The following is a 21,283-nucleotide window of genomic DNA, read 5'->3' on the forward strand; positions in this document are numbered from 1 at the left end:
ATGGATTGAGCTTTTATATATATATATGTGTGTGTGTGTTTCTCTTACAAAGGTTAGCATTCACACCCAGCTAGCCAAATGTTATTTTGGTTAGTCGAGACCTATATTTAGGTGAAAATGTAACTGTATCTTACTAGCTATTTTAGCATAAACTTAGTGAGCAATATTGTACGTAGCTCACCAAATGTTAAAAAAAAAAATTAAATTAAATTAACTCCTAATAAGATATGTACGTGACTTTAAGATAAATGCTTTGAAAAAGGAAGAATATTTAAATAGTAAAAGCAGATAATTATAAAGGGCGAAGTAAAAATTAAAAACAAAAAGAGAGAAAAGTTTATTGTGGGCGTGTGGTGAGGGGCGGAGGCAGAAAAACGAGGGGATCGGAGAGTGGTGTTTCTTGTAGGAGGGGTTTAGAATCCTTTAATACGAAATATGAAAGCTAGCTAGCAAGTAAAATTCTCTACGTCACACTTTATATATATTTGGGTGAAAGTCAAAGGTGGATGAGAAGAATTGTGTTGTGGGCTGTGGCGTAAATTGCTGACTTTTCTTCCTAAGCTTTTGCCCCCTAAAGTGGGCCTCGTATCATTCGGGAAGATCACAGCCGTATCTTCAGCTCACCTACATATGTCCATTTCAAAGGATGGATGGGTTTCAGAATATATTGGGAAACTATAGGATTGCATGTTCTAAACCATCGGTAGCAAATGTGAACAAAAAACTGGTTTTTTGCTCACTTTATCACAATTATTACATACTAAATTAAGCCTGAGTACGTTAACTGGCTATATTTCTTTGTGTTTTCATTCTGCCTTTCCTTTTCTTTTCCCAATCACAAATTAATATATACATTAAAAAAATACTCAAAAAAAAAAAAAAAACAAAAAAGAGTTTTCACTTTTAATTATCACATATCACTTTAAATCAAAAAAGACAAGTATTTACTTGACAAACTCTCCGCAATTTAATGCCTAAATTAGGATAATAATTGTGAGAGATGTTAAAAAATAAATAAATAAATAGACTGCCAATCCACATATTCGGGCAGGTATGTTTCAAATGATCTCTGGTCAAATTACTAAGATCCCAATTCAAATATAGTGTTTTGGTTACATGTCAAGATTCTAGTCCAAAGGAAAAGAGAATGGATAGGGAGAAAGATGGATAATGGGCCGCCAATGGAAGTGGAGGATTCTCATGATTTCTCAACACCGGCCTCAAAATATTAATTAAACTAATTTAAATTAATACCATTGTGAAAAATTGAAACCTATCGTTTGTGTGGTTATCGATCGTTTCCCTATATATAATTTCTTTCATACCTCTAATTAAACCGAGACCCTTTGGACACTTTGTGTGATCCTCTGGAGAAGGATCTGATCTGGTCATCTGCTCCTTCTTGATCTCTTGTTTCATGTCCCTCCTCCTCCTCCAGTCCTTCTCAATGGGTTGCGGCATTTCAAATTTTGGCATTGAAAATCTGGCAGTCCCAGGTTGCTTTACAAACAACTTCCATCAAGACAATGCTCAACCCACTAATTATCAGGATGCTGATAATGCCCGGAAACAGACCCTGAAAAATATCAAGACGAGGAGCGTTGATTCTGATGAATCGATGGAGAAGAAAGAGGAGCCTGAAAATGAGAAGGAAGAGCAGGAGGGCCTCGGCAAGGAAAAGATCGAGGAGCATAGGCAGAGTATTGAAGATGAGGAAACAGAGCTTTGTGATGAGAGGGAAGATAGCCTGATTGCTTCTGTATCGCCAAGTTTTAAGGTCTACTGCCTCGACAGTGACTCGGAGAATAGCAACAACAAATTTGGTGAGTTTTCTTCAATTTTTCCACTTCTTTCATTTTCAAGAATTGGTAAAGATTTTCCCTATTTTTTTTTTTTTCCTCAAATGATCATGAAAAAGGGGCATGAAAAATTGAGTTATATTGCTTGTACGTACAAAGATTTTATGCAGAATCATTGCTACAAAGACACGTGTCGACAATGCCATGCCAATCATGCTTTTTCCGCGTATGATAGCTCATTGGTTGCATATTTTGCATTTTGCACGTACATGCTCTGTATGCATGCAGCCATGCAGGGTATTAAATGGTATGATATACGAGTTTCACAATGCCATTGTCATCCATATATAGTTCTCCAAAGGGACATTGGAATGGTCAAAGTAACGGGTACTTTGGAAATTTCTAGAGTAAAATTAAGAATTGTTTTGGTGGGGGAAACATTTGAGATCGAGAAGTTGAAAATTGGTTTGGTAAAATTTTTGAAAGAGTGTTTTGTAAAAATAAAAAATTGAGAAATATGTTTAATTATTGGATAAAAAATGGAAAAATAAAAACCCTTAAAAATAGTGTTGTCACCCGTGGTGAGATCGGGCATCCGGCAACCCTGGTAGTAGCTGCCAAATCTGTCAAGGCCGGCAACCACCGCTAGACTCCCCGGCTGAGTGGCCACCACCCCCAACTAGCACCACCAAGTTTTATTTTAAGAAAAATATTAAGTTGTCTTTTCAGAAAAAAAATATGTTGTGTTTTATTTGTTTTAGAAATATTTTGAGTTTTGTAATTTGTTTTAAAAAATGTGTTAAGGGTGAGAGCCACATATGTAAATCCGTTTGGTTAAGTAGCATTTAAAAAAAGTTTTCTAGTCTTTAGGATTTGGATATGTAGTAAAAGGCATGCTTTGGTGTTTGTTTTCATTAGTTCATTGAACAAAATTTATTTTGAGGGTTTTTTCTTTGTTCTTAATGGATTCCATTTACTTTTCTGTGGATTCCAAACGCTTTGCCTTGTTATCGTGCATTTTTCTTATTAATTTATACGTACCTTCCAATATCTTGTGCAGGTGATGGAGCAAAAAGTGAAAACAAGTCAAAGGTGTGTTTGGATTCTGACAAGGGAAAATATATTTTAGTCGGCTCTCATATCAAATAATACAAATTTGAGATAGAACTTACTTTTAAAAACCAACTTGGAAAGGGAAAGTATTCAAAAACTTATATATACATGATTAATACTGTACTTAAGTAATGTGAAACACTTAAGATCATAATTAAATGTGAGAAGATAAAATTCTACGATTGTGAATAAATTTTTGCATATATGTAACTACCCTTCGAACTTAACGTTTTATTATTTCTGTTCTTTTGGACGCTGCAGGTGTCTACGATCCAAATAGACAGTAAAGGGAGAAAAGGAAGAGGATTTAGGAGTGTTTTAAGAAAGACCAGGCCTGCAGGAAAGAAAACATCTTTTCGAGAAAATTCCTAGCTAGAAACTGGTTGGAAAATCTGCATAATGGTTTCTTAGAGACAAGGAATTAATCTTCCCTTTCATCAAGCTTTCTTTATTCCTTTTATTTTATTTTATTTTATTTTATTTTATTTCTAGTTTTTCTTCCTTAGAATATTTTCTGTTCTTGAAGACTATAGTACCATTCTTAATGTAATGCATAATTAAGCTTTTGCTGATTGAGGAACAGTACGATCGAAGACTAAAAGGGTCATAAGCTTGGCTTACACTTCATAAGGCGGCAGCTTTTGAAAATGGTTACTCTTTCGTGTCGTCATTCACACATTCTTACTTCCTTAGGCATCAAGGAACCAATGCCTTTTTGACCGAAGAATTAAGCTCTTTATTCCAACGACAATGGCCTAGGAAAAATGAGGAACAGTAGATTCTCTGTTTTTATTGACAAACATATACAAGAATACAATGTTGATTTGTAAAGTTTCTAACACATTCTTCGCACCCATAACTTATTCCACGTAGAATTTCATCGCAACGGAATGGGTCCAATTCTGATATGAACTGAATTTATCGGGATTGAGACGTGTTGTGTAAGATATATAGGATACAGTAAATGAGGAGCACATTCTAATTTATAGATAATATATTGTCATCATACGTAAGCATGCATGCAGTTCTAATGCAGCAGTAGAAGTCTTAGAAGACATTAACATCAGTGGGGGGGTCATGGGGTCGTGTCAAGTTGGGCATAATTCCCTTCCACAACACTTGTGCCAAACCATGTAGTTGTAGATGTTCCTTATTCTTGTTCCTGCTGCAGGTAGGAGTTGGTCTTAATCGTTGGTCATCGAGAATCCACCTGATCAGATAGGAAAACATACTTTTCGTCAACATTTATTACTAAATTTCCCATTTCCTAGTTTGAAACGCCACAACTTAGACCCACCATATATATTAGTTAAGATTTTTGGGTACTATGATTTTTTTTACAAATTTACGAGATAATTCATATATTATGAAAATAAGTGTTAAGTAAATTGTTACGTGACAATTCATAATTTGTTAGTTGGCGTAATAAATATTATGGGAACTAAACACATTAAATGTTAGACTACTACATGCCCATTTATATTTAAGTGATTGATACAATATATAATACATAAACTGTCGTATTAAAGTTATTATAACTCATACGAATAATAGTAATCTCTATTTCATAATATATGATCCCAAGTGTTTGAGCTATCTATTGATAACGGGATGTAATCAAGTAACCGGTGGTCAAAGTAAGACACAGTTTACATTCTAGAATACCGCTTCCTTCCTTTGTCAGCAACCTCTGACTTTTTGACTCTTTGATTTGGTACAACTAGAACTGAGACATGGCGTATCCCATCCTGTCCCTGCCACGTCGGACTCCCCTGAGTCCTGGCATGGTTTCTCTACATCTCATTCGTTAAGCTCCACAGTGCATCCACCTCGATGATTTCACCATCTCTCACGGCCCCATACATATAAACGCCAAAAATGCTGATTCTCGACTGCATTATGCGGCCCTGAATATTATTGACGATGGTTCTAACTTCTAACTTATTTTCTGTCCGTATAAGAGACGGGACGAAAGCCTTACGCTGATTATCATCACTCCTTACCCTGGTTTTCTCTCGTCCACGTCATTGTAGAACATCGGAGTTGTAAATGCCGATACAAGTCATGGGTGAAGATGGCTGCAATCGATCCTTTTCTTCAAGAGATTCTATCGGTTTGAAAAACTGGTGTGAATGTATCCAATACAAGCACCAATTAAATTTTTAATTCCACTCCAACCGATTGCTCGAACAAAAACCTTTTCATACCAATTAGGCACTTTTTGTCCATCCAGGTTGCACTTTGAGGTTTTATATTTTTTAGGCTTCTTTTTTTTAAAAAAAATAAAAAAATAAAAAATTATAAACTTCATTTATATGGGCTTGATATTTTTTAAAAGCTTTTCATGAGCTTTTCTAGATGGTAAATACACTCATAAATTGTAATATGAAAATACAAGTTGAATGGTAAACATTGGGCAATACTAATATTTGTAGACTGATCGAATTCTAACATGAAAAAATACATATATTTATAAAAACGTTAGGCAATAAAAATAAATTGAAGAAAAATTACAAAATATAATAGAATTAAATTACATTTGATGAAAAATATTACAAATTAATTTTCTTTAATTACCTTAAATATTATATTCTACTATTTGCTTGCATATGTATGAATAGCGAATATAATATCTATCGGTCCAAAATGAATTGTTGAAAATTCGCGCAATAACTTTCTAAAGCTCAATCTCTTGCTTGTCGGGTAGATAGACGTCTTTTTGAAAATTTGCCTGTAACTCATGCATATGGGTGCAAATAGCAATCGCGGGCTGATTTTTAATTATCCACGTGACTATTTCTACTTGCAAGTTGTAACATCAAAGATGAAAGTAAAATAAAAATTAAAAAATGTGGCGTATAAGATTAATCCTACCAATACTAATATATCCGTACTAGATATTTCCTTTGCTCCAAACTCGGAATGTTTGAAATTATTCCCTCGGGGGTGTACTCATCAAGTTCCTATACGCGCGCGTAACGGGCATGGATGGTCGTTCAAAGTAAGAGCGGAGATCTCTGACTCACCAATGGCAATGTTTGATGTAATGTACAAACTATAGAAATCGCATACTCGCCGCCCTACGCAGCTCACCCTCATCAATGCCTACTTGTCAACACCTGAGCCGTGTGATAGAGATCGTCTCGAGTGAATTACCACAATTGGCCCTTTCAAAAACACGTGTTGTTCAAGCAGCAAGTGCAATTTCGCTTCGGTGAACGACGTTAGAGTTACCTTGCCTCTCTCTTTGATCTGTTACGAGTCGTTTTGACCGCGAGCTTCTTCTTCTTTGCTCTTCTTCTCAATGTCGTTAAAGTTATCGAATAAATAAACCCTAAACACTTTGCCCATGGATTTGGAGTTCCGACGGATTTGAATTCTGAGGGAAAGGAGAGGATTTGATTTGATTTAATTGTTTTTGGTGAGTGTTTGGTGGCTCTTGGTTAGGGTTTAGGGTTCCGCAGGGAAATGAAGTCTCTGGGGAAGCTTCGGAGATTCGCACTGCACAAGGCCGACACCAAGGAGAAGAGAGAGTTTCTTCCTTCGGCACACTTGGATGAGCTCGCTCAGGCTGCTAAGGTACTTCCCCAAACTGTCCCTCTCAAGCTCAAGCTCTCGCTCTCTCTGTCGCTGAAAATTTTAACTACTGTAATTGATTGTGAATTTCGTAAATTTTGTGAAATTGAATGCGTTGAAGTAATTGGAAGCTTCTTCGAAGGTAGTTCCAGATTTGCCTGGGAAGCTGGAAATAGATTTGGCAGTGAATTAATCACCGCGAGATATTATTGATTTTGTGAGATATATAATTTTTTGGGGACAATAATAGATGGAGATTGTGGTTTAGTGTGAATTAATTTTGCAAAAGTTTCGTTTAGTGAAAGGGTGAAAATAAGCGTTTTTTGTGGGTATAGAATGGTCAAGTTTAATTTTAAAATAGTAGTACATTGGTCAAGTTAGCAAAGGTTTAAGCACTGCTCCATAATAAACTTGGCTTGTGCTCTTCGTGTTTGTTCATTTGTATGTATGTGTTTGAATTAGGTTTCCATTATTCTCTTTAAATTGTTAATTCTTGTTGCGGAATAATATCCTTGACATTTATAATTTACTATTATACTTACATATGGATAGCAGCACAGAATAGTTTGCTTTTTCTTAGTTTTTGGACGGGTGTTCTTCTTTTTCTCCTTAAAAGGTGGGGTTTTCTTGTATATTTTATGTGTACTAGGTTGCGCCCCTCTGCCCTTTGTTAATGAGATCGAATTATTTATTAACAAAAAAAAAGTTACTATTATACCAGTGGATTGTGAGCGTTATCATAAATTGTGTTTTGTTACAAACTTGTCAGTCAAAGTGATTTTATTTAGCATGTACCTAGAAGTGCAAGGCAGTAGATATTGGAGTAATGATATTATGATGAGAAATTGCGAAGATAACATTTATCATGCGTACCTTCGTTTTTTGCAGGATATGCAAGAGATGAAAAATTGCTATGATAGCTTACTTTCTGCCGCTGCTGCTACTGCAAACAGTGCATACGGTAAACTTATTACCACATTCTATGAAAATGATCTGTTACGTCATTGTGTAGCATATGGTAATTTCTTATGTTTTTTCAGTGATAAAAACTGGTTTGTTCTTTGATGAGATCAATTGGTGACGTACTCTGTTCTATTTTTCTGACCAAATAGCTGTATTTGAGGTATAATTTGAAAGTCCTAAGTAGCCCTGAAGAGCTTGATAGCAGAAATGTCATCATATTGTAACCCTAGTTATAGCTTTCCATCTGATGAAATAAATCCAAATTGAACCCATACCAATATATTGCACACCTGCTCATTATGGAGCATCTTGACATATTGAACCTTGTCTCCTAAAATCTAAACTTCTCTTTCCTTAAGGAGTTATAATATAGCAGTGTGATCATAAGATCTAAAATTTATTAGGCTTTTGGTATATGCTTGACTCATTCAGACTGTCATGTCATATATCACTTGTTTAACTTAAGATCATTGAGGTCTCTCATTTGACTCCATCTGCACTTTCAGAATTCTCAGAGTCACTGCGGGAGATGGGTACTTGTCTACTGGAGAAGACCGCATTACATGAAGATGAAGAAAGTGGTAAGTGTGAAAATGAATTTGAGGCGTTTTAAGTCATGTATGGCTTGTGCTGTAATTGCTACGCATTTATCAACAGGTAGAGTTTTGCTAATGTTGGGAAAAGTGCAGTTTGAACTTCAAAAACTTGTTGATCACTATGTAAGTGCTTATTGTTATGTTGTGATCTGTAGCACATCTTTTGATATCTTTTTAGAATAGCACCTTTGACCTTGTATGGACCTTTTCTTTCTGTACTTCAGCGTGCTCATATATTCTCGACAATTACAAATCCATCAGAGTCTCTTCTTAATGAACTTCGGACAGTTGAGGTATGTTCAGATGGATTTCACACTTTTTATTATTGCAGGAGAATTTCACACAAGTTCCTCACTTGGCGATAAAAGAGTTACAAATTGAAGTCATTTTAGTTGATGATGAATATGTGTGGCATTTTCTTGAAGCTATCTTTAAACGTTAGTTCTTTGTTTCTAGGCCTGGGTTGGACATCTTAATGTATTTGTATGCCTTGGCTTTTAACTGGGTTGGGTTCTGCTAATTTGTTTTGAAGACTCTGCTTTCTGTGTAGTGTGGAGTTACCTCTGTGCTTTTATATCTATTTTTTAGTATAATTAACCCAAATGTTTTTCAAAAAATTGTTATTTACTTTAGACATTGGCTCCTTCCATTGCTTGGAAAAGTGCGTTAGGCTTTCTAGAACCTATTGCCTTGAGGGTGCCTTTTTTCCTTTGACTGCATTGGTCATAAAACGCTTAGTAGTCTTTGGCTTACAAGTAGGATGTTTTGTCTCCAACCAAATAAACGCTACTGTATCATCACTTACCTTGGAAGGTCCCTATGACCTCGTATTACCTAGACACATTCACTGTATTGAGCATTGATTCGTAAATAATGTTCATTGTCCCTTCTTTTGTTTGCTGGTGTAGGAGATGAAGATACAGTGTGATGAAAAGAGGTCAGTGTCTTTCTATTATGATCTATTTTGTTAGATTTGAACTAAATTTGGTACTTTATCTTCAGAGGTGTATATGAATACATGATGGGACAACAGAGAGAAAAAGGAAGGTCAAAAAGTGGGAAAAGTGAGAGTTTTACTGCACAGCAATTGCAAGCAGCTCACGAAGAATATGATGAGGAGGCAACCTTGTGTGTTTTTCGGTTGAAATCTCTTAAGCAAGGGCAATCTCGAAGTCTTCTAACACAAGCAGCTCGTCACCATGCAGCTCAGGTTTTCTTTATATCTCAAATTTCAAAAACTTTATTCTTCTCATTACTTCAATAATGATGTATGTCTTTTTCCCCCTTTGTTCTACTTTGAGTTCAGTTGAATTTCTTTCGGAGGGGACTCAAATCACTTGAGGCTGTTGAGCCACGTGTTAGACACGTTACGGAACAGCAACATATTGATTACCAATTCAGCGGACTTGAAGATTATGATGTGGAAGATGGTGAGGATGATGCTGAGAATAGCTATAATGCTAATGATGCTGGGGAATTGAGTTTTGACTATAGACCAACTAAGTCAGCGCATGATGGTGTTTTAATGTCAAGGAATTCGATGGATGTGAGTGTCGATCGTAATTAAACAATTCCATTTTGTTTATAATACTATTTAGAGCCCAACTGAGAGGAAGATACTTGACAACTTTTTCTCATTGGGCCCCCCACCTAAGTCCTCTCAACTATCAGTTGCAATTGGTAGGGTTGGTGGTTCGATTTAAGCAAATGTCAACCTTGGCTGAGGTTGTAAACATTATTGACATGGTGATCATCATATCATGAGCATTTTTTTGTGGTTTGGACTTAACTATTTGATTTTACTTCTATTATGCATTTTTTGTGTGCCTTTGATTTGTTGGCTTATTTCCCAGGTGGATGAAGCAGGCCTTTCATTGCTCCAAACTTCTACAGCGGAAAATGCAGAGGTATGGCCCTGCATCTAATTACTTGATATTTCAGGTGAACAATACTATGTCATTTGACTCTGTGCTGCCAAAAGACCAAGTAGCAAACACAATCATATATCCTAATCCACAAATTTTTATCATTCTCTGATAAAAATGACATGTTCGGTAGAGGGAATAAGTGGAGCAATGGGATCTAAGGGATGGAAGAGGAGTGCAGAAAAAGGAAAGGAAATGAGGGATGGGATCTCCTTCTGGGATGCTTGTTTGTTTGTTCCTTTGGTTGTGAATTAACAAATGTAAACTGTAAAGCATCTTGAGTTCACGTCATAAATTTCCCTTGTGTAGATGAATCTTGACAAAAACCAAGAGGATCTCAGAGTGTCGAGTAGAGAACCTAGAGTGGGTAGCCATTCAGCCCCAATATTTGCAGAGAAGAAGTTTGATCCAGCAGAAAAAGTAAGAAATATGCAACCATCAGCTCCACGGAAGCCTAACGCATATGTGCTGCCCACACCTGTTGATGCAAAGGGTTCAAGTTCATCAAGAACAAGCAGTCAAGTTCCTCGCTCAAGACCAAGTGGACCTACCCACAACTTGTGGCATTCTTCCCCATTGGAAGATAAGAAGCATGAGAAGGATTCTGGCGATGGTAACTTGTCAGGACCTACTGTCTCAAAATCCCAGTCAGTACTCAAAGAGAGTAACATTAATAATACCTCCACCCCGCTACCCCCACCTTTGGCCGGGGGAGTTTCACGTCCTCAGCTTGATACATTTAATGCTTCTGATACTAAAAAAATCAAACGATATGCTTTTTCGGGTCCATTATCTAGTAAGGCTGGGTCAACAAAGCCACTTTTATCTGCCAGTGGTCCCATTGCACCTATTGAATTGCCCCAATCAGTTTCTGGAATGCTTTCTCGGTTGCCAAATCCTCAGCCTTCTTCATCTCCAAAAGTTTCCCCAAGTGCTTCACCTCCCCTGGTGTCTTCACCCAGGATAAGTGAGCTTCATGAGCTTCCTAGACCCCCAGGTAATTTAGCCTCCAAGGCAGCAAAATCTCCTGCTCTATTGGGTCACTCTGCTCCATTGGCCTTCAGAAATCAGGAGCTTTCTGCAATGAATAAAATCCCTTTGGAGGCATCGAGTGCGGGATCTCCACTTCCAACTCCACCATTCCCTAGGAGTTTCTCCATACCTTCGAGTAGCCAGAGAGCAATGGCAATACATGTTGGAAAGCTTTTGGATTCTCCTCTAGCTCCGGACAAGGCTGAGGACGTTGCTTCACCTCCATTGACACCTATTTCCCTCTCAAACATTAAGCCAGCGTCAACTGTTAATGAAATGTCCTCGCAGGCTGGTCAATTCGGAGGTGAGTGAGGTACCATTTTGCTTTAGAAATTGACATTTCAATCGGCTTTAGAAATGACCCTTCCTTTCTTTCTTTCTTTCTTAGCTGCTTCATTAGTCAGTTGCCACACTTTTATTATTTCTTAATGTGAATATCTTCAGTAAATGCAGGTGGGAGCTGATATTTTTTTTTTTCTTTTTTTGGGTTGTGGATCGGCCTGGCAGAAGATTGTTTTGGGTCATTATCTTCATGTTGGGTACAGGTCTGTAAATATGATGTTTTATGTATTGTTTAGTTTCTCATCTGCCTTTGTTCATTGTTTGTCTATTGATAATGATGAGAACTAAATTTTACCTTTCTTTTTTTTTCCTCTCTTCTCTCTACCAACCTTCGAACGCCTGATGTGGCGGAGGCAACACATGCCGCCGACCAACATGGTACGAGGAAGGTTGGTGATTTACATTCACTCACTCGTGGCATTGTAATGTCTCACGTGTATCTTCAAATGAAGAATTTTGTTTATTTTTACCAAGAAATTGCATAGAGGGACTGTTGTACGTTTTTTTTTTTTTTTTTTAAAAAAAAAATCATTCTGAAAAGCGTAGTTGATCCATAACCATATATTTTGCAGAGAATAATTTTTTCTCCATATTGAAGGATTTTTTTTTTAATTCAATCTATTAAATTGAGATATATTTATAATACTTATAATAATTAAAAATATGTGTAAACATCATATACATTTTGAACATATATTAATTTTAAAAATGCTAGACATGCAATTTTATTTTTATTTTTTTTACAATTTTTCACATGTTAGCATGTGATTTGAGGGTGTTAAATGCTTACAATTTTTTGCTCCAATTATATGTTGACATTGTCAAAAATTATAAAAGAATCGTATATTATAGTATTGAGTAATGCTAGATACTATATTTTTATCCTCTTAAAATCTTCTTAAAGTTGATGTGGCTTTTAAAATTACCATTGGATCAAAATTCAAATATGATTCATCTAAAATTTAATGGTAATTTTAAAAGTTACATCATCTTTAGGAAGATTTTAGGAGGATAAAAAGATGGTACCTAGCATTACTTTATAGTATTACTCATTAATTTAATAGATTTCCCATTTGTTTTATTGTAAGATATTTTTCGTTAGCTGAAAACATTTTCTTGGTAAAAAGTGGCTATTTTCTGCCGTTTATTTGCAACCCTGAAAATGTTTCGAAAAGTATTTTCTAGTGTTTGGTTTATATGAAAAATCACCAAATGATTTTTTTTTTGAATTTTTATATAATTAGAGGAGCTACAAGGAAGAGAGATATACGGAAGATGAGTGCGAATGTATGGAGTGAGAATAAAAGGCTTTCGAGGGTAGGATTGAGATTCAATGCAACCGATTACACATATTTTTGCAAGCAGTTTTGAGGACCATGTGGAGCCTACAATCCTATATAGGTGTTTAGACACGAAAAGGGTATTACAATTTTCTCTATTCAGTTCATTTTGAAGGGTATTACATTTAATGTACTACCATCATTAAAACTTTTAGACAATACTACTTTTCAAAATGCATTAAATGAAGGAAATTAAGAGATTTTGAAATGAAGATGATCAGTTTCCGTTTAGACAGATATGCTTGGGTTGATTAGTAAGTCCCATAAAACCCTTTCATAATTGCCTAAACACCGGAGAGGGGGGAGGTTGGGGAAGTAGATTGTAGATATAAACCAGTTTAAGCATCGTGAAAGTTACTTTCTTTAGTTAATTGAAAACATTTCAGGTTGACTAATATTTTACATTGCGCTAAACATTCAAAAATAGGAAAAAAAAAAAATCATCAAATATTTATGCGGATACAAATTTAGGTAAAAAATAAAAAGTTAAATTAAATTAAAGACCTGCTTTCCTTTCTTTTTCTTTGACTTAGTCTACCTAATACGTATAAACGAAGTGAAAAATTAAAATTAATTTTTTTTTAAAAAAAATTAATAAAAAATAAATAAAATAATAATAAAAATAAAATAAAAAAAACGTACCCCACACCCTCATGCCTAGTCCCATCCAGGCTTCCAGGCTTCTCCGATTGCTTCCTTGTCATCGACGATACGCGGTTTGGCGAGATACTAGATCACAATATATAATATATTGAGATATTAGACGTTTAAAATTATGAATTTAAATTCAACTATATTATATTAACTAATCACCACATATGAGATTGAATTTTTTTATTATTATTATTATTATGTATATTCAATAGAACATGATCGATTAATATAATATACAAGTAATTGGATGACTGATGCGTGAACATGACGGTCTCATTAAATTCTTATATGCCATTTGTATTGGCTTATTGTAAAATTTAAATACAACCACCAAAATTACCCACATTCCGTCTATCCTTGCTCAATAATGTAACCCCTTCAAATTATTTTGACCTTAATATAATCTGGAGCACTACTTCTATACCTTTAAACATGATTGCTACGAAAATGATTACATTTTTATGTCCTCAAACAAAAGGGCACTCCATACTAATCATCAACTAACAAATTATATACAATTTCTCCAAAACACATAACAACAGATCATCTGTAGACTGTAGAAAGCTATGATACACTTCCAAAATAAATAATCTCCGAATTTAGAGAGGTATTCTCCAAATAATTTTTTACTCTAAAATTTTTTTCTCTCTCAATCTCTCTAGCTACGAAGAGCGGCGCATAAGCATGTGGCAAGCATAATAATGAAGGATCAATAAGGAATAGCGAACATTACGACCAACGTTTGAGAGAGTGAGAGAGATCGTTCTGCCTTATTTTTAAAAAATTATTAGTTTTTTTTTTTTTTTTTTCAAATAATAACTAAGCTGATTTCAATATTTTAAAAAGTATTTAGTTAATTTTTTTAAAAAAATAAAAATAAAAACGTTTTACTTAAATTGTAGACAGTTGACTTTTACAATATTACTCTTTATTATTTGTATTATTGTTTAGTAATTTTTTATTGTTTACGTGTCTTGCTGCGCGCACATTTAAATCTCGAGAACCGCCAGCTTGTTCTCTGTACACTGTACTGTGGCAAAGGCAGCAAGCTTAGCTATACCATCCATGGCGGCCAACGGTGCTCCTCTATTTCTCGCCAATCTATCGTCTGTTTTCCGCCGGGATGCGACGTCTTCATCCGTTGGAAAGTCCAAACCCAGGCAGATTTCGTTTTCGAACTCGTCTCGGCGATTCGCCGTGTCCACGGAACAACCGACGACGACAAGTCGTTCCTCTGGGAGTGGAAGGTTGGAGAAGCGTGAAGAAGCTGAGGCAGTAGCGGCAACAGGGTTCGAGGATCCGGCGGTGGAGCGTGGGAGCTTGAAGGATTACTTCGAGCGGTCGAAGGAGTTGGTCCGCAGATCGGACGGCGGTCCGCCTCGGTGGTTCACGCCCTTGGAGTGTGGCCCTCCGTTGATTAACTCTCCTCTGCTCCTTTTTTTGCCTGGTTTGCTTTTTACACCCATCTTTCTTTATTCATTTCAGTGATTATTCTGTTATCATTTCGACATCATTGGAAGATTATACATTGAGACATGGTAAATTTTTTAAAAAATATGAACGAAAATGGACATGAGATGGAAAAATAATGGGGTTGTTTGATAAAAAATGTTGTTGTAGATTTTTTATTCGAGTAGGAATAGAAATTGATTGATGTAATATTTATGAGTAGATTTTTTTTTATGAGAGAAAAGTGAAAAAAAGTTGTTTGATAATCATAATAGTTTTGAAAGAGGAATGCTTATGCTATGGTTCATGATCTGAAGTGGATATTGTTTCCTAAAAAAAAATAATAATAATAATAATTCATGTCAATATTTTCTTCATTTTTCGTCTAGATGAGATAGTACTCATTAAATGCTATTTTTACTAATTCAGAACTTTGCAGGGATTATTGGCGTTGGACTTGGACTTTTTAAACAACATCAGAGACTTGGAAAGTAAATATTCACTCAAATTTTAATTCTCTCAACAATTATGAGTAGTAGTGTAATCTTCTTTTCTTTTCTTTTAATCCCTTTGAGTTTTTGCATATAATATTATTTAAGTCATGGGAAATTTGAAAGCAACCTGTCATCCATTGAATTCTCCACTAGCTATCATCCAAAAAAAAACCTGTCTGATGATGTTGCCGGATTTACGATTTTCTTTTTTTCCCCTTCAATGAAGGATTTTTGAGATATGGTGCTTGCACATTCCAGTTGTGGATCGAACACCCTTTACAGGTCATCTCTCTCTCTCTGTCTCTGCCCTTGCTCGCTGTTTACTACCTTTTGATTACAACTTACATGCATACCGTATTTGCTAGAGGGCCTGTATAGCATTGGTAAATTTTGGTAGCATCAGTTGTTGCACTAATAACTATTCTTGGGTTTGGGATTCACATATGGGCTAACATTTAATCTAGCAAAAACTTATGGTTTATTTTCCTTTTCGATCGAGCTAGCATGAATCTCATTAATTACTGTGAACTTTCTTGTTTTAGAATTGGTGAAGCTAGTTGAAAGAGTAATTAGGTCAGAGAATCATCGTTCACCGAATAGACCCATATATCTTGTTGGAGAATCTTTTGGAGGATGCCTTGCGCTGGCCGTGGCAGCCCTTAATCCTGATATTGATCTTGTCCTAATTTTGGCTAACCCAGGTAGAAGTTTGTCTCTTTTAAATCTTATCTTTTATATTTAGTGTTAGGAGAAAATTATATACTTAATTTAACCCCCCAATTATCACCCATATTATATACTTAAAGTAGATATTGGCATTCACTTGATGATGAATTCTTTATCTAACTCTTTGTTTGCAGCTACATCTTTTAGCCGGTCTCATCTGCAGCGGCTAATACCATTACTGGATATTTATGCCAGACCAGCTCCCTCTAATTAGCCTCCCTAACATGTTGAGTTCGATCACTACAGGTTTGCTTTCTTTGTTCTTCTCGTTTCCAAAAATAATTAACTCGTTCGTTGCAAATTGTATATATATATATATATATATATATCCTCACTTGACATCACCAATTGTATAATGTCCATTTAGGTGGTCCTTTGAGGATGATGATAGAGAGTGTGGTGAAGGGACTTCCTTTTCAACAAACAATTGGAGAGCTATCACAGGATCTTGTTGCAATTTCATCTCATCTCTCCGTATGGTTCAACTAATAATTAGAACATGAGCGTAGACATTTTTTATATAATTTGTTGAAATTAATTACTTGTACATCTAAACATATAAACAACATATATATATATATATATATATGGCTTCATATTCTTTCTCACGTTAATATTTTCTCGCCATAAATTGATTTTTGTTAAAGATATTGAAAATTGAATTCTCAGGTTCTGGCCGAAAGAAACACTTCGATGGAAGCTGCAAATGCTTAAATCAGCTTCATCAGTTTCCAATTCACTCCTCCATGATGTGAAAGCTCTAACATTGATAATTTCCAGGTTCTTATATATTCATTGCTACAACCCAACCCATTCAATACATATACTTGAAAAATTAAATCTCCTCATAACATTTAACTTTTGTAAATGACCACAGAAGCTGACGAAAGGAAACCTACCAAATATATATATATATCTTTTATTTTTTTTATTTTTAAAAGAAGAACTACTACTGTAAAAACAAACATATATTTAGCATTTAAGTTAACTCTCTCATTTTAGTGGAAAAGATGAGTTGCTACCTAGTCTAGAAGAAGGTGGAAGACTATTTCGTGCACTGCCAAACTGTGAGATTCGTAAGTTCAATGACAGTGGCCATTTCCTCTTTTTGGTAGGATTTCTCTCTCTTTCCCTGCTCTCCTCCTCTTCTTGGTAGGAAATGTATATGTCATGCCTACACAGATGCAATTAATGCAGGTGTGCTTGAATCAAAAAGGGGGCTGACACTTTTGCAGTTTAAGACTTAACGTTTATATTATGTTAACAGAAGATGGAAAAAAAAAAAAAAAAGCCTAAGTTCATTTGATGATGACACATATAAATTTATATATGTGTCACATGTGTGTGTCTATCTATGTATCTTTTATACTAGACTATCATGCATCAGCTATATATTGTGTGAACTTGACATATTCTTTGACTTTAATTTAGATATATTACGCATAGAAGTTCTACCCATGTATGGCAGGAAGATGGTATTGATTTGGTAACTATCATCAAGGCTGCTGGTTTCTATCGCCGCGGGAAGAACACCGATCATGTCTCAGATTACATGCCACCAACGCCTACTGAGTTTCAAAAAGTATATGATGAGTACATGTACGTAGGTCATATTTTGTTTTAGAAACATACAAATACAGATATATATATATATATACTTTCTGTGGTAAAACATGTTAGAGATCCTAGCTAGGTACATTTTGGACATTAAGGCCCTGTTTGCCAATGGCCCTGGAACGGTACTGTTCCAAGGCTGGTACTGTAGCCTTTTTTTTAGGAATAAGTGTTTGATTGGTTTTAGTGAAAATGTTTTGTGGGAAAAAGTGAAAAAATATATTTTATATGAAAAAATGTAAAAAATTTGTTTTATAGTGATTTTTTTATTTAAATAATAATAATAAAAATGATTGATGTGGTATAAAAAGTAGAGATGTTGGGATTAATTTTGAGGTGAAAATTTTTTTTTTTTGGGATTAAGGGAGGCCCTAGAACAGTACCGTTCCAGGGCCATTGGCAAACACACCCTAAGTGTCTCACATTTTGATGTTCCCGGCCAGATGGATTAATGCTGCTACTAACCCTGTGATGCTCTCAACTTTAGAGGATGGAAAGATTGTGAGGGGCCTCGCTGGAATACCTTCAGAGGGTCCAGTCTTGCTAGTTGGCTATCACATGTTACTGGGACTTGATTCGTTTCCCTTGGTTACAAAAATCTTTTCGGAAAGAAATATCCTTGTGCGTGGGATAGCACATCCAGTTATATTTGTGAGAGATAAACAAGGAACCTTACCTGATTTATCAGCATATGACTCATTCAGAATAATGGGTGCTGTTCCTGTCTCAGCAACCAACTTCTACAAGCTTATGTCTTCAAACTCTCATGCCCTGCTGTATCCAGGAGGCATGCGTGAGGCTCTTCATCGGAAGGTTACATCATTTTACCTTGATCTACTCCATGTATATATTCCCCCCACACCCCCCAAAAAAAAAGAAAAGAAGACATTTAATGTCACACAAAGTTGGTCAGTACTATGCTTCCTCTGAGGTCTGGTCTAGTGTTCTAAATCAAAGCTCAATCCAAGCTAGGAAAAGCGCAAGTGATTTACTCTGCTTGCCTTGTTGAGCAAAATTGTTATGACGAAGAGACAGCCCATGAAGTGACGGATGGATAGTTTCTATTTCACCAACATGAGGAAAAATAATCTTTGGATGAGTTAATGGCAACACTTTATTTATGATAGAATCCATCCCTTTGATTACTACAAATTGATCCCCCTTTCACCTTTCTCATTATAATATTCTTGGAAATTTACCCTTTAAGGTGAACTGCTAGATGATCGCATAATGCACAATGTTATCTTCTCTACCTTCAGCGTCATTTATGCGTTTATTTGCATTGCAAGTATTTTTGAAGTCCTTGGCTCTTCATACTTTCTAGGGTGAAGAATACAAGTTAATATGGCCAGAACAGTCTGAGTTTGTCAGAATGGCAGCAAGATTCGGAGCCAAAATCATCCTTTTTGGTGCTGTTGGAGAAGATGATATAGGCGAAGTAAGCTAAAATCTCTGAATTGTACCAGCTCTTATTTATCAATTATTAGTTACATCTATACATATATTCATATATGCATCAAGCACATAAGTGTGGTTTCTAGTCTGCTAGTTGAATGCATCTTGCACAAAGTCATCACCTGGAACCTTCATCCTTCCAACTTGTCCAACATTTAAACATTGAACCGGGATCAATATTCATATGCTTGTTAATTTATCATAATTCCCATATATAGGCTTATCCTAGTTTTATGATTCTAGTTTGTGTTAATTTAACCATTGGATTTGACTGGTCTGCACTCTCTAACGAATAACTGGTTTCATGTTAATTAATTGATAGGTGGTTGTTGATTATGATGACCTAATGAAGATTCCTTACTTTAAGGGTGAAATAGAACGATTAACAAACGGGGCTGTAAAGCTAAGGTATCTTAATTAAGTCCTCTTGTCAGTCTTGTGTTTATTGGCTTCCATTATATCTTTTTGTTTTATTAATGTTAAGTCTCAAACTTAATTTGTTTGCTTGCATTTGCCTTGCCTGTTCTCTCTTTTAATATAAGAATGATCTTGTATTATATATAGGACTGATGCGAATGGTGAGGTGGCCAACCAAGATGTACACCTTCCTGGAATTCTACCAAAATTTCCTGGTCGGTTTTATTATTACTTCGGGAAACCCTTTGAAACAAAAGGTATGGTTAATTTTTTTCTTTAAATTTAAATATGAGTGCCCCTTTCGTCCACCCTAGATGTCTCTAATGTAACACCCCACCTCAATAACATATTATTATCCACTTTTGACTCCCCTTAATCAAACTTCCTAGGAAGTCATCTGACCTGAGAAGAATCATTTCTAATGACAATTATCGAGTTCTTTCTCTTCTCTAAAACCTGCACTATTATAATACCTTCCCATTGGGAAACATGAAACATATGTTCTTATAAATCACTACATATTCATGCCCTACCTATGTATAAAACGAGATATATGGTAGATGGTATTTTGTGTGCAGATGCTGCGAGCCACATTAGCTGATGTAGGTACTCTTTTCAACCCCAGCCCCCTTCTTCAAGTCCATTGTGTCCCTCCTGAATCTTAGAACAATGGTAAACTGTGCTTTCACTTGAGCAATAGTCATTGAAAGTTTTGAGCTTTTGTGAGTTGAATGTTAGAATGTAATTTAAATAATTAAGTCAATCATTTCCTATCAATTTAAGCTTTTGAAATAAGCTGTAATTTAATAGAATTCTCAATGCCAATTTTTTTATTTTTTTATTTTTATAAGTAAGCTACACGGTGATTAATCTTAATCTTTAATTATGTTTTGAAGGGAGGAAGCAGGAATTAAGAGACAAGGACAAATCTAAAAAATTATATTTAGAAGTCAAGTCTGAGGTTGCGAGATGCATTGATTATTTGAAGGAAAAAAGAGAAAAAGATCCTTACAGAAATTTGTTGTCTCGATTAATTTACCAAGCTACAAATGGCTTTACATCTGAAGTTCCTACATTTGAACTTTGAATAATTCGCCCATTGAAGATGAATTCCACTTTTTCTCTTGAAGAAGCCCATGAACTTTTCTTGGGATGTTGTAGCCATAGGTCTGGTGGTGGCATTGATTTATGAGGAGTGCTACATATACTATCAAGTGTTCCATTTCAAGTTCTCACTTTCTGATATGTCAATAAAAATTACTATTAGATAAAATAATAAATGAAAATTTTCATTGTTACGTCAAATAGTGCATAACTAGAAGTATGTATAGCATTTCTCTTGATTTATTCTCCATAAGGGTGGGAAAGTTTAGGACAATTTGTTTTTTATTATTGTCATTATATGTATAAACAGGCCTTTTGACCAGGGCGTTATTGGAAACAAAATTCTCTCTTTAAATTTATTGATTTGGGGAGACTATGATGGAGTATGATAATTAAAAAACAAGGCATTTGTTTATAAGATTTTATTCTCTCTTTTTTTTTTTTTGCCATTTATTTTTCTGTTACTTGTACCTCTCCCACCTCGTTACTTACATGAATCTTTATATATACTTATATAAATAGTTACACTAGAGTTATAGCAATGAATTTAGATTTGTTTGTTGAGAAAAGGAGATAAGGAGAAAAAACAAAAACTTACATATTTTTTGTTTATTTCTCTTACAAATTTATTATTGAATAGGTGAAATTCGAGTAATGATAGGGATTATCTTTTTATTATTTTTT

The 21,283-nt window shown here is 35.2% G+C and overlaps 3 protein-coding genes across 8 annotated transcripts; all 3 read left to right on the top strand.

Moving 5' to 3' along the window:
* The first annotated feature begins 1,371 nt into the window (after positions 1–1,371).
* On the top strand, positions 1,372–3,303 carry LOC132180302 (uncharacterized). Its single transcript, XM_059593078.1, has 3 exons — positions 1,372–1,823; positions 2,860–2,891; positions 3,174–3,303. Exons 1-3 carry the CDS (start codon positions 1,418–1,420, stop codon positions 3,282–3,284), a joined length of 549 nt encoding a protein of 182 aa, XP_059449061.1. The 5' UTR covers positions 1,372–1,417; the 3' UTR covers positions 3,285–3,303.
* A 2,846-nt stretch (positions 3,304–6,149) lies between these two features.
* Positions 6,150–11,832, top strand: LOC132181059 (uncharacterized protein At2g33490). Of its 6 annotated transcripts, none has more exons than XM_059594103.1 (11): positions 6,150–6,491; positions 7,377–7,449; positions 7,958–8,032; positions 8,109–8,170; positions 8,272–8,340; positions 8,956–8,984; positions 9,050–9,257; positions 9,354–9,593; positions 9,901–9,954; positions 10,282–11,308; positions 11,512–11,832. In XM_059594103.1, the coding sequence occupies exons 1-11, from the start codon at positions 6,381–6,383 to the stop codon at positions 11,580–11,582; spliced, it is 2,019 nt and encodes a 672-aa protein (XP_059450086.1). In that variant the 5' UTR covers positions 6,150–6,380; the 3' UTR covers positions 11,583–11,832. The 6 variants fall into 6 exon arrangements, with proteins under 6 accessions (XP_059450086.1, XP_059450091.1, XP_059450090.1 ...); XM_059594108.1 differs by having other exon boundaries at positions 10,282–11,317; positions 11,449–11,651; XM_059594107.1 differs by having other exon boundaries at positions 10,282–11,317; positions 11,458–11,651.
* A 2,548-nt stretch (positions 11,833–14,380) lies between these two features.
* On the top strand, positions 14,381–20,957 carry LOC132181433 (phytyl ester synthase 2, chloroplastic-like). Its single transcript, XM_059594646.1, is given in 15 exon segments — positions 14,381–14,787; positions 15,229–15,280; positions 15,510–15,565; positions 15,826–15,984; positions 16,144–16,196; positions 16,198–16,255; positions 16,377–16,488; positions 16,679–16,789; positions 17,012–17,120; positions 17,478–17,608; positions 18,067–18,436; positions 18,948–19,061; positions 19,401–19,486; positions 19,643–19,752; positions 20,392–20,957. Coding segments are annotated over 15 exon segments (2,094 nt in total). The 5' UTR covers positions 14,381–14,405; the 3' UTR covers positions 20,583–20,957.
* Positions 20,958–21,283: the final 326 nt, after the last annotated feature.

Source organism: Corylus avellana, chromosome ca5, assembly GCF_901000735.1.
Source record: "Corylus avellana chromosome ca5, CavTom2PMs-1.0".
Taxonomy (NCBI): Eukaryota; Viridiplantae; Streptophyta; class Magnoliopsida; order Fagales; family Betulaceae; genus Corylus; species Corylus avellana.